An 18,451-nucleotide genomic window follows, 5' to 3' on the forward strand; every position below is an offset into this window, starting at 1 on the left:
GCAAGCCTTTACAGTTAGAATGCTTTATGCTCGTCTGGGCTACTTTCAGTCCGCACCAGTTTTCGGAGCTCTCGAATGGGTTTGTTGACGAGCAAGAGACGGGTCCGTCCCTTTCGCTTGCTCGCTCAACAAATGCATGTTTCCCCGTGTGATCCCGAAGCGCGCTCCGGCGTTTCTTCGGCTCGCGCGGGGAATGATGATGAATCTTTGGGTCCGCGGACCTCGAGCAGCCGCCTGCGATCGTTCCTCACATGATGGTGAATCCATACGAGGAATTTATCGAGGTGGTTGTTCGCGCGGTGGCCAGGGCAGTTTGTCTGGTACCATGAATGAGATATCCCCGAGCGCAGTGAGCTTGAGGTTTCTGTCTAGAAAGCATTTACTTCACGTGTTTTTGTACCCTTGACTTCGACATTTTCGACTATCATGGGTGCGAAATCGCGTGGATATGTGAGAATACCCCAGGTGGGAGACGCTCACGAGCTATCTCTCGCCTGGGTCTGCATTTTCATTAAAGAGACATACCTCCCCATAAAGCCATGTAGAAAATAAACGTCGGCTGTCATGGGCAAAGCTTATATATATGAATTATATATTGTATATTATTTTATATGGAATATATATATATATATATATATATATATATATATATATATATATATATATATATATATATATATAATATATTATTTTATATGGAATATATATTGTATATGATTTATATAAGAATAATAAATATAAAGGGACAGGCTGGTGCTGCGCTGCACACTATGGCTGTCTTGCAAGCATATCAGGCTGACCTTCTGAAGGATTTGAGTGGTTCATTTGGTGACTCAGTTAACTCTGTAGTGGCCAGATTTAAAGGAGTGGAAGAAACATGAAGTGTTCACTCAGTTTCTTCCTCAATGCACTCAAGGGGAGGGGCTATCAGCCACACAACCTCTCTTCAGTCCTTCAAGATTTAGGGGGGTAATAAGCAGAGTGTGGCAAGTCGTGCTCTCCCTCGTAAAGACTGGAGACCGGCTCGTCATGCTCAACAACCTCCCAGGGCAGACCTCGGGACTGTCATCAATATAAGAAGTCCGGTGGTCTGGTGCCCAGTCTGCCCCCACGGGACAGGGCGTGTCAAACATTTGCTCGCCCCACCCCGTTATCCTCAAAACTACTCCATCCCCGCCGCCTCTGGTGATTCGGGGGGGCAGTGGTTTCCAGTGAAATGTTAGACGTTCAGTGTTTAAATCCTGCTATCATCCAGGACATAGAACGTCTAACATCCCCTCAACAGGAAGTGTTAAAATTGTCACTCTCAGAGTCTCAGGCAGCGTGTGAACTTCTGCCAGGCGTTTCTGCATGGGTGTTAAGCACGGTAAAAATTTGTAAACTAATTTATTTGTCATCCTCCTTGTTTGAACGGCGTGGTCTCCACTTCCGTGAAGGCGGAGTTGGCGTTCGTACTGTCACAAGTGACAGCAGTTACTTCCTGGTCCCCAGTAGGGTGGGGGGGGTGTCTAATCTCAGATCTTCGAGTCTTAAACCGTGAAGCAGTTAAAGTACTCAAGGTCAAGATGTTACAGTGAAGGCGGTCGTGTCGCATATTCAACATTGTAATTGGATTCGGCACGATTGATCCGAAGGACGCATGTATTCGCATATAAAGTCTGCCACAACACAGGAAGTTCCTGAGGTTCGCTCTTGGGGGCAAAAGCTTACCAATTTCGGGTCTTCCATTTGGCTAGCCTTGTAACCGCACATAAACAAAATGTATGGATGTATTACCGGCTCCATTGGGATTCCGGGGCATTCAAATTTTGAATTACAAAGGTGATTGCTAAAATTAGCACAATCACATGAGATGGTGCTTCAACAGAGTGTGTTGGCTCATCTAGTTTCTCTAGGGTTGAGACTCAACACCAAGAAAAGTGTTCTTTCTCCTGCCCAGAGAACAACTTATCTAGGGTTTGTTCGGTTTTTGGTCACAAGGTGGGCACTATGGTTTCCCGCTTGAATCAAGACCATTCAGTATTCCCTGAGCAAAGTCAGGCTAGACCAAGATCTTACTGATCATCAGCACCAGAGTGTTAGGTCTAATGGCATCAGCATCCACGGGTTTCCCTTTGGGGTTGTTGCACATAAGACCGTTTCAGTTGTGGCTCAAAGCCAGAGGACTTAGGGCCAATCCTCAGGCAAATAAAGTGGCGCGCCATGTGGCTTCGTACACTAACTATGTGGTTCAGACCCCGGTTTTTGCCTTGGGTCCCACTCTAGGCGTACCTTGTCGTCGCAAGTTGCTAACGACGGACGCTTCCCTGACGGGCTGGGGTGCGGCCTTAAGTGGTCGTCCAGCCCAACGGGAATGGGAGGGTCATCAACTCAGTTGGCACATCAACTGCCTCGAGTTGACGGCTGTATTTCTGGCCCTGAAATACTTTCTCCCCCAATTGAGGGGCTGTCATGTCCTAGTGCGGGTGGACAGTACAGCTAAATATCTTGTATATAATCACCAGGGGGGTCTGTGCTCACGCTATCAGAATAGCGAGACAGATTTTTCTCTGGGCTCAGAACAAGTTCCTGTCACTCGAGCAGTGTACATTCAAGGGCGGTTGAATGTGGGAGCAGATTTACTGTCCAGACAGAGTTACAGATGGGGGGGTGGAAACTCCACCCAGAAGTACTCAAGCAGATCTGGATCAGATTTTACAGAGCTGACCACAGGGAGTGGACCTCTTCGCCTCTTCTCAGACAGCGTAATGTCCCTGCTTCTCTCTGTCACCCAGCCCCGCTGGGTCTGGATGTGATGGTTCATACATGGCCCAAAATGTGTCTGTATGCCCTCCTTCCAGTCGCTCTGCTCCTGGGAGTTCTAGCCGGGGTTCGCCAACAAGGGTCTTGCTTCTTATCGATAGCGCTACGTTGGTCGAACAGGGTTTGGTTCTCGGAGATAGTGTCTCTCCTCAACGGCTCACCTTGGGCGATTCCGGCGAGGAGGGACCTTCTGTCTCAGGCAGAGGGCACGATATTCCATTCCAGGCCCGACCTGTGGAACCTTCATGTTTGGCCCCTGAAGGGCACCAACTGAGGGACACGGGGCTTTCGCCTGCAGTTATTGAGACCATCCTATGTGCTAGAGCTTCCTCCACTCGGAAAGTTTATGCTAATAAATGGGGTGTCTTTGAAAGGTGGTGTACGACACAATGTAGATTCAGTCAACTGCCAGGTAACTTCAGTTCTGGATTTTCTGCAAGAAAAGTTGTCATCAGGCACCTGCCCCTCCACTTTCAGGGTTCATGTGGCCGCTCTTTCGGCTTGCCACGCCTTGGTGGATGGGGTGCCGCTTGGGAGACATCCTCTACTCGCTCGCTTCATTCATAGGGTAGGCGGTTGAGGCCACCTGTTAGAACCAAGATCCCTTCATGGGACTTAGCTTTAGTCCTCGAGGGTCTGGTTGAGACCCCATTTGAAACATTAGCTTGCCCCTCCACTCTCAGGGTTTATGTGGCCGCTCTTTTGGCTTGCCATGCCCTGGTGGATGGGGTGCCGCTTGGGAGGCATCTTCTGCCTGCTCACTTTGTTGTGCCAGGCAGTTGTGGCCTCCATTAAGAGCCAAGATCCCTTCATGGAACTTAGTTTTAGCCCTCGAGGGTCTGGTTGAGACCCCCTTTGAACCTCTAGAATCAGCGTCTGACGAACTTCTGACTCTAAAGATGGTTTTTCTTATGGCTATAACTTCTCTGAAAAGAATTGGGGACATGCAGACTCTGTCAATATCGCCATCCTGCTTAGACTTTGCCCCAGGTTTGGTGAAAGTGATTTTGCATCCCCACCCTGTCTACCTGCCTAAGGTTCCTTTGTCGACTGTACATCCTGTCACTCTTGAAACCTTCTGCCCTCTGCCGTTCACAACGCCGGATCAGGAGAAACTTCATAGACTGTGTCCAGTCCATGCTCTTCAGGCCTACGTCCACCGCACTAGCCAGTGGCGTAAGTCAGAGCAACTGTTTGTTTGCCATGGGGGCCGTAACAGAGGTTCTGCCACCATCAAACAATGTCACATTGGGTCAGGGATGCTACTGCTCTTGCCTATGAGGTGCGCGGTCAAGCTTCACCTATAGGATTAAGGGCTCAATCCACCAGGGGAGTCGCCTCTTCTACTGCGTTAGCAAGGGGTGCTCCCTTACAAAGTGTTTGTGATGCGGCAGGTTGGTCCTCTCCACACACATTCTTAAGACTTTATAGCTTGGATGCTCATGCCACTCTGGGCTCTCATGTCCTTGAGTCGACATCACAGGCTAATGCCTGAGGCTTCTTGCGTTCTTGTGCACACCTACACAACCGTAAGGGGTCCAGGCACCATCAAGCACGGCGGCGTGGGTATTCTCGTTCCCATTTGCATAAGCTTATGCAGCATTGAGTGTAGCTTTTGAAAGGGAACACTTGGGGTTACTTGACTGTAACCCTGTTCCCTGATAAAGCGGAACGAGATGCTGCATTGCTAGGCCGTGCTGATGATGCTTCAGGACTGGTCTTCAAACAAAGAAGATCTGGTTTGCTCCAGCTGAAGCTCATCTATTTATAGCCTCGTGCAGCAGGTGCGCCTATGACGTCACCGGCCGAGGCTATAAATACCTCCGGGTCAATTTCATTGACATGTTTTCACACTATTTTCACAGCTGGTTATGTCAAAGACATCCCCATTTGCATAAGCTTATGCAGCATCTCGTTCCGCTTTATCAGGGAACAGGGTTACAGTCAAGTAACCCCAAGTGTTTTCGTACAATCACGATGCTGAATTCACGCTGTGATAAAGGATGTTTCCTTTGAAAATGAAGCGGGAAAATTTGTTTTAAACATGTCGTACAAAGGTTTAAAAGAAACAGAATTCATTCATACCTTTAACACTGAGGAGTGACGACACAAACTTACGAGTCCCAATCTACATCATGTCTTCAAATCACCGTGAAGAAGAGGTTGACCTATATTTTGATCCCGATCTAGCGAAAGTTCTGAATGATCTATGTAAGTATTTTTTCAACATAAATTATACAAATTGAAAAGATATCTTTCTATTGAAGATATAATGTTTTTTTTATAGATGACGCATCATTCCCTAATGGAGTATCGCCCGATGATTTTTTAGAAGGTAGGGAATATATTTTATCATCTATTCTAATTATCTTTTTTTTTTTCTTAAAAACTCAACTCGACTCCTATGTATTTTTTCAACAGAAATCTTACCTCATTCCTCTTCTCCCAGCCCGACACACTCGGTGGATCAACCATTGCAGCTATTGGATAGTAGGCCTAGTTCAGCTCTGGCCAATCAGTATGAGGACATCACTCCGTATACAACCCCAAATGTTCAAGACGTGGAGCAGAGACATTCTTCTACAAGTGGCAGGTCACAGAGAGGCGTTAAACGTCTGAGAGAAACTTACGGAGAAGAATTCAATTATCCCGATGCCAGTAAGTAGGAAAAAAAAAGTATTTTTGTCTAATCATAATATTTTATTCATTGAATTTTTTAACTAATATAATATTGTTTTAGAAGAAGACACTGAGGCCGTATTTGTTACCTCTACATCTTGCGAGAAACGATTCGCGAAATATTCTCATGAGCGTTCGATTTCTTCAGAAGACGGTAAGATATATTTTTGTTTCATTATATTATATCTATATTAAATAAAATCAAATAATTAAATAAGTTAATTATGTTTTTTCTTTTACCAGAAGACAGCCAAGACGAAGACGAACCAGGTTTACGCAATTTTTTGCAATCTCAAGCTTCCGTTCTAAACATTATAAACTCTGAACGGGATTCGTCAGATAGCAGTGAGATAGATGAACGGAACGAGCCTGGCTTTTCACCTCTGTTTAACACCGCGGAACTACGCGGATTGAGTTATGCGACTTTGCGGACAGCAAACAGAAGCTTTCAACGTGTTTTGGAAATTGCGACATTACCACTCAGCTATAATCAGACAACGGACATCGTTGAACAAGGGCAGAGTGGCACTGTTGAACTTCTGCACAGAGTAATTGAGACTCAGACTCAACACACCGCCGATTTAAGAAACACGGTTGAACGCTTAAGCAACGGGCAGTCCCGTCTTCTGGAGGAAAATAGACAATTACAGACTGACCTATCATCAGCTCGACAAGAGATTTTGGAGGTGAGAAATGATCAATCGATGCTCGTCACTGCCCTCACACTTATCTCTGAAAGATTAAATATTATCCAAAGACAGTCGACAGTTAGACCTTCATAAGTGGTCTGAATATTTTTTATTTTTCTCTTGTCATTGTTTTTATTTCATTTCCTCTATTATTGTTTTTAAATTTGTTTGTGTTATTTTTTAAATTACTTTCTCTATTATTGTTTTTTAAATTCGTTGTGTGTTATTTTTAAATTACTTTATTATTGTTTTTAAATTCGTTTGTGTTTTATTTAAAAAAAATACTTTCTCTATTATTGTTTTATCTAGATTTTATATCCTTTTGTGTTACGTATTAGCAAAATTGTGTTATATTTACCGTTCTGTTTTCACACAATTAAAAATGTCTTCTAAAAGAGTAAAACTAGACTTGGACTGTGATCAAAATGATAGAATAACGAATAACGAGAGGCTTCGTCTCTTGATACAACAACAATTGAGAGCTTTAGATACTACTGATGATTTGTCTAATACCCAAAGGCTGGATAATATTATATCCGAACAACATGCTTGGATAGCATCAGGGGTGGATGATGAAAATGAGAGTTCCCTTTCGTTCAGTCACTACGACGTAACGTTAGTGACTAACGAATGGGGGTTTCGCTTAGAAGCCTATCAACTTCGAGTTTTGAGAAAACGCCCAATGGCGTGCCAATGCCATGGGGCATGCGGAATTTGCATACGTAGCTCCGCCTCACTGCGTGAGTATATAAGGAAGTACGAGGCAATATCGCATTATGTTTCTGCTTTCGGAGCCAAGAGTACCTACCTCTTCACTCCTACAGCCTTCTGAGACTCTGTCAACTTCTTCGAGACGAGCAGCTTTCCAGTCGGTGTTGGTGTGACGGCGCGTTCCAGTGATCGCATACTTCCTGCCTGCTGATCTGTGCAGTGGTCTGCATCCAGCTGGTGTGTGTTTCCCTGGGCGCTTCGGCATCGGCTGCAAAGTTTCCTCTCATAAAAGAGCTTGCACGTGACACATCCTTTTCAGGATGTTTCGTCCGTGCACTTCTGGGTGCGGTAGATCGCTTTTTTCTTTTGACGAGCACGAGCGCTGTGTGACGTGTTTGGGCTTTCAGCACGCTCAGGCAGCGCTCGTGGAGGATTCATGTTCCCTCTGCGGGAACCTGGCCATCTCAGTGCTTCGATCGAGACTCCGTGAGTTCCGTGCTGATGCCGGAACGAGAGTCCCCTCCGCCACCCCCCAATCTGCGGTCTCCTCTGGAGGCGGCACTTTGGCTGGTGACCAGGGTGATCTGAGGGTGACGGTGTGGAACAAAGCTCCGACGCTAGTTCCTCGGCCCACACCCCCCTCTCAGGCACTTGACCCGGTCCGCGCTCAGGCGTCTACATCGGGGCCGGCTCCTGCTGTCCCGACTGTGGCGTTTGGCGCGGCGGAAGAGGAAGTGATGTCTATCGCCGCATCACAAGGTGGGCTGGAGTCATCTGAGGATGATGATTCGGCTGTGCTGCCACCTTCGGGTGCGCCAGCATTGCCCGAGTCGGACCCAGAGTTGACAGCCATGCTATCTCGGGCCGCCGCAGCACTTGGACTGGAGTGGAACCCTCCGCCTCAGCCCGAGCGTTCGTGGTTGGATGATTGGTTTTTGGGGGCGGCGCGTTCGGACACCCGTCCGGCCGCTCCTCCAATACCTTTCTTCCCCGAGGTGCATGAAGAGGTCGCGCGTTCCTGGAAGGCCCCGTTGTCTTCCCGTGAACGTTTGGCGGCCTCTTCCGCCTTCACCTCTCTTGATGGAGCTGCGGCTCATGGGTACACTGGGGTCCCCCCAGTCAAACGTTCTGTTGCGATGCAACTGTGTCCTCAGAGCGCTTCGTCCTGGCGTGGTGACCCAAAGCACCCCTCCAAAGCCTGTAGGTTTTCGTCATCCCTGGTGGCGAAGTCCTATAGAGCTGCGGGGCAGGCCGCCGCTTCTTTGCATACCATGGCAACTCTTCAGGCTTACCAAGCCAAGTTGCTGTGTGATATGCGCGAGAGAGGGGCTGATCCAGGACTCAGCAATGAGTTGCGTGCCGCCACCGACCTCGCTCTCCGGGCGACGAAGGTGACCGCACGCTCCCTGGGTCAGGTGATGTCCACAAATGTGGTCCAGGAGAGACACCTATGGCTCAACCTGTCTGATATGCGCGACGCTGAGCGAACACGTTTCCTCAACGCCCCCATATCGCAGGATGGGCTATTCGGCGGAGCGGTCGAGAGCTTCGCCCAACAGTTCTCGGCCGCTCAGAAGCAGACTGAGGCAATAAAATACATCCTGCCCCGGCGGTCAGCTGCTGCCTCCACCCCACCGCCCGCGCAGGTGCCTCAGCCTGCTCGCCGCCGAGGACGCCCTCCCGCGGCTTCCTCCGCCTCTGCGCCACCCAAGCAGCAGCCTCCACCCGGGCCGCGCAGAGGCAGCCGCAGGAAGGCGTCCCAGTCCGCTCCAGCCCCGCAGCCCGCGAAGAAACGCCAGGCTAAGCGGCGCTCCTGATGCGGACGGCTCAGGGATGGGCAGTTCTTTCCAGGAGACGGCGGCAGGGCCGCTCCTTCCCCCGGTGGAGGGCCGGGGGAGAATCTTTTGTTCAGCTGCTGGCCCCCGGGTCAGCAGCACCCTAATGTGGTTAAAGAAAGAACTGACAACCCCATCCCTGAGCCCCCAGAGATCGGTGACGGCAGTGCGCGCCACCCTCGGGTCTCGCCACTCTCGTCCCTCTCTGTCGCCAGCCCCCTGGCAGAGCAGACCCCAGTGGAACGCGAGTCCTTCCCTGGTCTCCTCTGTCAGGTCGCAGCCGTTAACCGTGCTCCGACCCAGGGACGCCCAACAGCCTCCCCTGTCCGCGCCGGTAACGCTGCCTCGCTGCCCCACCCAGGGTACGTCTGTCGTCCGTATGACCCCGTTGGTGCAGTCTCTGGAAGCCTGGCTTCAGCTTCCAGGGCTGTCCCGCTGGGTTGCCCGGACCATCAGGCTCGGCTACGCGATTCAGTTCGCGCAGGCTCCTCCCTGTTACAGGGGAGTCCGCTATACCATGACCGGGGCCCATGCCCCCGTCATGCGTGCGGAGAATGCCACTCTACTGGCGAAGGGTGCGATCGAGCCTGTCCCTCCAGCCGAAATGAGGTCGGGGTTCTACAGCCCCTACTTCATTGTACCCAAGAAAACCGGTGGGTTACGGCCAATCCTGGACCTTCGCATCTTGAACCGATCCCTTCACCGGCTTCCGTTCAAGATGTTGACTGCGAAATGCCTTTTCGAATGCGTTCGTCCGTACGATTGGTTGCAGCGATCGACCTGAAGGACGCCTACTTCCATGTCTCCATCCTTCCTCGACACAGACCGTTCCTACGGTTTGCTTTCGAGGGGCGGGCATACCAGTACGCAGTTCTCCCATTCGTGTTATCTCTGTCCCCTCGCGTCTTCACGAAGATCGCCGAGGCAGCCCTTGCGCCCCTTTGGCAGCACGGGGTCCGCATCCTGAACTACCTCGACGACTGGCTCATTCTAGGCCACTCTCGAGAGCAGGTTTGCGGACACAGAGATCTGGTTCTCCACCACTTAACCCGTCTGGGCCTTCGGGTCAACTGGGAGAAGAGCAACTTTGCCCCGTGCAGAGGATCTCTTTTCTCGGTATGGAGATCGACTCGGTCGCCATGTACGCGCAGCTTTCGAGCGAGCGTGCGCAGTCTCTGCTGACTTGCCTCCGACAAATCGAGAGCAAGAATGCGGTTCCACTGAAACTATTTCAGAGGCTCCTGGGGCATATGGCATCTGCAGCCGCGGTAACGCCGCTCGGATTGCTTCATATGAGACCGCTTCAGCACTGGCTTCGCGATCGAGTCCCGAGATGGGCATGGCAGTCTGGCACGCTCCGGGTCCAAGTGACTCGGGCCTGCTTACAGACACTCACCCCGTGGTCGAACCTCAGCTTTCTACGGGCCGGTGTGCCCTTAGAACGAGTTTCCAGGCATGTTGTCGTATCGACGGATGCCTCTGCCACGGGCTGGGGTGCCATGTGCAATGGACAAGCAGCCGCGGGCTCCTGGACAGGACCCCAGCGCCTCCTGCATGTCAATTGCCTCGAGTTGCTGGCAGTACGGTTCGCCCTGCACCGCTTCCGAGCGTTGCTGAAGGGCCAACATGTGCTTGTCCGGACAGACAACACGGCCGTAGTAGCGTACATCAACCACCAGGGCGGTCTACGCTCCCGCCGCATGTCTCAACTCGCCCGCCATCTCATCCTATGGAGTCAGAAGCGCCTGAGGTCCCTTCGTGCTGTCCATATTCAGGGAGTCCTGAACCACGCAGCCGACGAGCTCTCGCGGTTTCAGCCTCTCCCGGGAGAATGGAGACTCCATTCCCGGACGGTTCAGCTGATTTGGGAACAGTTCGGCGACGCACAGGTAGACCTGTTTGCCTCCCACGACTCTTCCCACTGCAGCCTGTATTATTCCCTGACCGAGGGCACGCTCGGCACGGATGCACTGGCGCACAGCTGGCCGCGGGGCCTACGCAAATATGCGTTCCCCCCTGTGAGCCTACTCGCACAGCTTCTGTGCAAGATCAGGGAGGACAAGGAGCAGGTCCTTTTGGTCGCCCCGTACTGGCACGGCCGGACCTGGTTCCCCGAACTCATTCTCCTTGCGACAGCCCCTCCCTGGCCTATTCCTCTGAGACCGGACCTCCTTACTCAGAGACGGGGCACCCATTGGCACCCGCGTCCCGACCTTTGGAGCCTCCACGTGTGGCTCCTAGACGGGACCCGGCAGGTTTGAGGGGCCTACCACCTACGGTGGTCGCCACCATCACTTCCGCTAGGGCAGAGTCCACTTGGCATGCCTATGCGTTGAAGTGGAACCTCTTCGTCACCTGGTGCTCTTCCCGCCAAGAAGACCCCTGGAAATGCCCGATCGGGTCCGTGCTTGAGTTTCTCCAAGAGGGGCTGGAGCGAAGGCTGTCTCCCTCCACCCTCAAGGTATATGTGGCCGCAATATCTGCCCACCACGATCTCTTGGAGAACAAAAAGGTAAGTCAGCACGACCTGGTCATCAGGTTCCTGAGGGGAGCTAGGAGACTGAATCCTCCTCGCTCTCCTCTCGTACCCTCTTGGGACCTCGCAGTAGTGTTAACTGCTCTGCAGAGACCTCCCTTTGAGCCTTTGCGGTCGGTTGATATTAAGTTTCTGTCTATGAAGACGGCTCTGCTGACCGCATTGGCCTCAGTCAAGAGGGTCGGGGACCTGCAGGCATTTTCGGTTGACGAAGCGTGCCTGGAATTCGGGCCGGCTAACTCTCACGTGATCCTGAGACCCCGGCTTGGATATGTGCCCAAGGTTCCCACCACTCTGTTTAAGGACCAGGTGGTGAACTTGCAAGCGCTGCCTTTGGAGGAGGCAGACCCAGCCTTGGCATTGCTCTGTCCAGTACGCGCCCTTCGCGCCTACGTAGACATGACGCAGTGTTTCAGGACCTCAGACCAGCTCTTTGTCTGTTTTGGTGGAGAGCGGAAGGGAAGTGCTCTCTCAAAGCAAAGGCTGTCTCACTGGATAGTGGACACCATTGCTTTGGCTTACCAGCAGCAAGGCCGACCATGTCCCCTTGGTGTGAGGGCACACTCCACCCGGAGTGTGGCCTCCTCTTGGGCTCTAGCGCATGGCGCCTCGCTAGCAGACATCTGCAGAGCTGCAGGCTGGGCGACACCCAACACATTCGCCAGATTCTACAATCTCCGAGTGGAGCCAGTGTCCGACTATGTACTCGCCCCCCCCGAGGGGCCGGTGATGGGCCAGGCTTAGGTGTCTTCGCTTGCTCGCCACTCCACTCCACGGACTGGATACGTGCGATATTTTCCTCAGGTGAGCTCCCCAAGAGCCCTGAGCTCCTCCAGCACTGTCGACGCCGACATCAGTTCTGTCTGCCCTTTCGAGCCCAGACCCTCATGTCCGGCCAGGTGCCCCATGTGCATGGTTCCCTCCGGCGACCCCCACATGTGTATTTCACCGTAAGTCTCCGCAGTGAGCGGGTTTCTTCCCTTGGCGTGTCCCCGCCACCCCTAGGGTTAAAAATCCACCTTCGGCTGGTACCCTAGAGATCTTCCATATGCAACCCTCTCCGGGTCATATGTGTCTCTTAAGTCCTCCCCACGGGTAGGCATCTTTGGCATTCCCTCACTGGGATATGCTTCCCAGTGTACCTTGGTATTCCTGTGTTAAGTGGGAGTCCTTCGTCCGTACTAGTCTTACGACAGGGTACTCACACTTACGCAGGGCACAGGAAGACAGCTGAGTGGCGGGATTATATTGGGACCCCCATTCGTTAGTCACTAACGTTACGTTGTAGTGACTGAACGAAAGGGAACGTCTCGGTTACGGATGTAACCCTCGTTCCCTGAGGAGGGAACGGAGACGTAACGTCCCCTTGCCACTTCGAGCTGTGCTACCTGGAACGCAGGAGTATAAATCAGATTGAACAAGTTGCTCAGAGTAATAATGATGTGGCCGGTGATTCAACTTTAACATTACAGATATCGATTGTACGAGATAAAACAGGGGGCGGACGGAGGAAGATTAGCGACATAGCTATCAGCGAGAGTATTACTAGGAATAAAATGCATTTATTTAGTCCAATTAATATCGATAATCAAATGTGTTTGAGTTACTGCTTAGCATATTTCCTCAACCCAAAAATTCACAGATCCAGAGTTACACGCACCTGCTATGAACATCCACACAGGATGTGGTTTTAAGACAGACGAGCAGATAGGTCTCCACAGTTTATCTGTGTTCGAAGATAAATTACAAATAAAAATTGTAGTTTTTTACAGGGATTGTTCTGGCGGGCTGGTGGTGCATAAAAACACAGACGAATTACACCCAAAAACAGTCCATCTATTTCTCCACGAAGGACATTTTCATCTCATAAAATTTTTTACCGGATTTATAGGAGCCTCCTATGTGGCGAATACTGTTTTAGAGGGCATAAAGACAGAAAAACACACGATTGTCACTTTGTTTGTAAAATATGTAAAATAATGAAATTGTCAGGGCGGGCTTTAGACGATGATGGACAGATGATCAACAGTAACGTAATCATCCACGTCATCGAAGGCTCTTGGGTTGAATTTGCTCTTATCCTAAACGGAGAACTTGTTCGTATATGCATTCACCTTCACTATTTCTCTCAGAAACGATGATCGTGTTGGTAAGTATCCTTAAATTATTTTATTACTGGCAAAGATCGTTTACACTCATCTTTTTCTTGTAACGTTACTTAATCCAGCGTGCGTGCAGACAGGGTTTCCAAGTGTTTTTGCAATGTCGCGCACAATTGCTACTCAAAACTATAGCCCAAAACAATAACTTTCCGGGGGGTTCTCCGGAAAAAAATGGCGTTTGGTTGGCAAAATATGTTATTTTGGCAAGGTTGCCTGCTAAAATTCGCATTCCTGGGTTTATATAATCACATAATTGGGGTCGCTTCAACCCGCGGACATGGAGAAAAACACGGACTTGGCAACACAGTGCATTTGAGTTCTGTTGACATTTGACAACTAACGTTACGCGTCGCTCCGTTGCTCTGATTGGTTGTGGGTCTATCCAATTGAGGTCTTTCCTGGCTCGGTTGAAACACGCCCCATAATCAAAGCTCAATGGAGCGGTACCAGACTCATATTCTGACTAGAATTGAGTATGGCCACGCCAGGCTAATTAAACATTATAGACGACCAAAATATGAAGGATATACATTTATAGCTCACAACTCATCAGGTTTTGATAACTATTTAATTGTCAATTATCTTGTTGGAGAGGGGTTAACTCCAAAACTCATTATGCAGGGCTGTAGAATTCTATATATGTATGATAATGCGTTTAAACTACGTTTTATCGATTCGTGGCAATTTATCCCCTTAAAACTAGCGAAAATACCAGCAGCCCTAAACTTAGATTTTAAAAAAGAACTGGCATTTTACTGTAAAAATGATGTTATTATCCTACGAGAGGCATGTGTGAAATACAGAGCCGAATTTATAAATTTCACAAAAATTGACCCCTTCAAATCAATTACATTGCCAGGCGTGTGTATGAAAACTTTCAAAACAAATTTCCTTTCGCGTGACACGTTGGCCCTAACACATATATTAATCAACACAAGACGTTCTCCAACGCATCCATTCAATGGCTTGAATATGTCAAAATGAGTCAAAACATTGAGATACAACACACATTAAACTATGGCGAACGTCAGGTGGGTCCGTATCATATCGACGGATTTTATGAGAATTCTGATGGGATAAAAACAGCTCTGGAGTACCTGGGCTGCTTTTTTCATGGGCACTCTTGTCGCTTTAAACCATACGAAATAAATGCATTATCAAAAATCTCTTTTGGCGATCTCAGGAGACAGTGCGATGTAAAACTAAAGACGCTGGAGAAAGTGTATGGCTTCCGGGTCATTAGTATTTGGGAGTGTGAATGGGAGGGGTTGAAAGAGAGAGACCGTGACGTCATGGAGTTCATGCGAACCTATCAGACGCCTTCCCGGCTCTCCCCACGTGACGCGCTCTATGGTGGCCGGACCAATGCACTCAAACTCTATCACAGAGTAACTGAAGATGAACAAATTGATTATTTTGACTTCACATCTCTCTATCCGTTTGTTCAGTCTACAAAAACGTATCCTATAGGCCATCCCAAAATTATTTTCAAGGATTTTGAGCCGATAGAGAATTATTTTGGACTCATAAAAGCAATGGTTCTACCCCCTCGCGGGTTATAACATCCTGTGCTCCCTTACAGGTGTGAAGGGAAGTTGATGTTCCCTTTATGTAGAACATGTGCCGAACATCAGACCCATGACACACAATGCAGTCACAGCGATGATCTTCGTGTTATCACGGGGACGTGGGTGAGCGTCGAGCTCAAGAAAGCTATTCAACACGGTTATTGCGTGGTGAAAATACACGAGATTTGGCATTTTTCAGACACATCGGACACATTATTCCGAGACTATGTCAAAACGTTCCTCAAACTCAAACAGGAAGCCTCTGGCTACCCTGTTGATGTAATAACAGAAACAGAGAAACAATCTTACGTATCTGATTATTTGGATAAGGAGGGAATTCAATTGGATCCTTCTAGAATAATTCAAAATTCTGCAAAAAGATCCATAGCAAAATTAATTTTGAACACGCTCTGGGGAAGGTTCTGTCTCAGATCTCACCTGTCACATACTGAACTTCTGACAGACTCACAAGAGTTCACTGAAAGTTTATTCAGCAGGGCGCATGTATTACGCCACTTCTCCTTCGTATCTGAAACTGTTGGCTTGATTCAGTGGAGTTCTCCTACTCAGGACCCATCCCCCACACGTGATGTTAATATCTTTATTGGGTCTTTTACCACTGCATACGCTCGTCTGGCCCTATACGATCTTTTGGATAATTTATGGCGACGTGTTCTGTATACAGATACAGATTCCGTGGTTTTTGTATCAAAAACCGGTGATTGGATGCCTCCGACAGGCCCTTATTTGGGGCAGCTGACGAGCGAGTTAGAATCTGACGAGCACATTATTCAATTTGTTTCGTCGGGTCCGAAATCGTATGCTTTTAAAACAACCAACGGGCGTTCATGTCTTAAAGCTAAAGGGGTCACGTTAACAGCAGAGAATGCTGAAATAGTGACATTAGAGAGTCTCACCGCGCTTGTGCGAGGTTATGTTGAGAGGGGGGACAAACTACACCTGTCAGCACAATCTCACACCATCAATCGCAACAAGCGTCGGCTGACATTATCTAACAGATTACATATGAAAAAATGATCTGTTGTGTATGATAAACGTGTGCTTCAAACAGACTTTACAACTCTGCCTTACGGATTCTAGTCATATTTTGAAAATATGTGTGAAACAGATGTGTTCGACTCGAGTTTGCAACACCCATTTTCCGCCGTTGTTGCTGGTCCCTCCAACAGCGGTAAGACTTTTTTTGTGAAGACGCTAATGTATAATTCAGACAAAATGTGTTCTGTCAAGTTTGACAATTTTGTGTACGTGTATACATCCTGGCAGCCAATGTATGATGAAATGTTACATGGTTTTGATATTAAATTCATTGAAGGGATATCAAAGACACTGTTCGACGGATCGCTATTTCCTCCTGCTAAAAAATCCCTTCTCGTTCTGGATGACGTTATGACTTTAGCTGCTTCTAACGCCGAAGTCGAAAAGATTTTTACACAATACATCCACCACAACAAGATTAGCTGTTTGTTATTAATACAGAATCTGTTTTTCCAGGGTAAATCCACCAGAACGATAGCTCTCAATACAAATTATTTAATAATATTTAAAAACCCCCGTGATAAACAGCAGATTGGTGTTTTAGGGAGGCAGATGTATCCGGGGAATGCAAAGTTTTTCATCGAAGCCTACCAGGATGCAACCGAACGTCCTTACAGTTACTTATTAATAGATTATAAACCCCAGACCCCTGAAAATTTTCGCCTCAGAACGGATTTGCTGTCAGACTACCCAGTGGTGTACGTTCAAAAGTAACAATGAGCGGGAGGCTTTCCAGAAATCTTTCCAGAAAAAGGTTTTCTGCGGTAATCCGTTTAGTCCATATGGTAATCCATTTTTTTTTTGTAAATCCATCAGCATTTTTTCCAATAGTTCTGGTGCAGAAGAGGAAGGGAGATCACTTTCTTGAGACATGTCTCTGTGAATGAGGGAAAGTGTCTGGCGAGAGGACTTTTGAATGCTTGTATTGAGTAGGTGGAGTTAAGTACACGCCCCTCCTACTGGGCGTGACCCACTCAGGGTGGAACAACTTAACTCTGATATTATTATACCTTTCAAACGCATCGGTCCATTTGAAAAGTTGGTTGATTTTAGAAAAAATATCCTCCAACACAGATAAATCTTTCCATTGAAACATGAATTTTAAATCATAAAATTTCAGATGTTCGTCCTCTGAAATTGGCCACCGGGCTTCAGGCGCATTCTCCCCAAAATCACTGGAAAGAATATAAATATAATCCTCGGGATATTTATTAACCTGATCCGCCAGAATCCGGTATCTAGTTCCCATCGATATTCCAGTTCCAGACCACTCCCCGATGAATAGCGGGACGTCCGCTCCGTCCTTCAAATCCGGCCAGACCTTCGAATAAAATAAAATCCAATCTCTCTCGCCGAATATCGAATCCGGATCTCCAGCTGGATTTGTACTGAATCTCTCATTATCATCCACGTTAACCAGCCTGACTTCTCTGTTGTTTTTGTCATAAGAATACGTGCACGCGTGTCCTCCAGATAAGTGAAAGGTATATTCCGTCCGATCCGGCACCTCGTGAACAAATCGCGTTAAACACGGTCCGTGTGATTCTCGTTTTTTTCGTGGAGCAAAAGTCAAATCCTCCATAGCCTCGGTAATCCTTCTTTCGGGAGTTTTCGGCGCTGATTGCATTGCCATAGCCATTGTAGATTATCTGAATTCCAATAATCACAAGTGTCTATTTCGCGGGGTCCTTTTAAACATGCACCTGTTTCAGAGCGGGAGGGGGAATCCCCTCGTGATGATGTCATCACGAGCGTCATTTTTACGTACTGTAATTTGAATTAACCTCTCAGCTTTGAGAGGGGTGTGTTAGTGGGTGTGGTGTGTTTGCGCCAGAACACACTCGCTGAGCGCTTATTTCCAAATCTGTCACTGAAGAGACCAGACGTGTTTTCTCTCCAGGGAGGTCTGTTTCCCCCACGGTGGTCACGTGGTGTGGGTGGGGTAGGGGAGGAGTCTGCGTCTGGCTCTTTGCAGGTTTCACTCAGAGTCATTCCGGACAGGTCCTTGGACTGATAGGATGTGTTTTTAAGCTCTCCTCCATGAGAAAACACATGGACAAACTTATCATGTATATTTAAACTCCTTTAACAAATGGTATGTAGAAACCTCAGTCTTTTAACAATCTTTTAAAAACTAGTTTGTGTTTTATGTAACAGGTTTAAACTAATTTATGTTTTATGTAAAATGTAATAGTTTATTAAACAATGTTTTAAACTAATTTTGTGTTTTATGTTAAATACAATAGTTTATTAAACAATGTTTTAAACTAATTTTGTGTTTTGTTAAATCCAAGTTTTTACAAATCTGAATGGATACATTTGCTTTTCTCTAAATGACATTTTAGAGAAAAAACATTTTAACTTATCGATGCTTTAACGTTTTAAAGTGATAAAGATTTTGTAATGAAAT

General features: G+C 48.2%; 1 protein-coding gene across 1 annotated transcript in view; it reads right to left on the reverse strand.

The window, feature by feature from the left end:
• LOC307120820 (uncharacterized protein) overlaps positions 1 to 18,451 on the reverse strand; it is a gene marked incomplete at its 5' end in the record, with an annotated part of 65,381 nt that overhangs the window by 31,013 nt on the left and 15,917 nt on the right. The window contains one exon of the mRNA XM_079807995.1: positions 17,826 to 18,077. Coding sequence (XP_079664121.1) covers positions 17,826 to 18,077 — 252 coding nt within the window. The remainder of the gene's footprint in view (positions 1 to 17,825; positions 18,078 to 18,451) is intronic.

This window comes from Gobio gobio, assembly GCF_949357685.1.
Source record: "Gobio gobio genome assembly, chromosome: 24".
NCBI lineage: Eukaryota > Metazoa > Chordata > Actinopteri > Cypriniformes > Gobionidae > Gobio > Gobio gobio.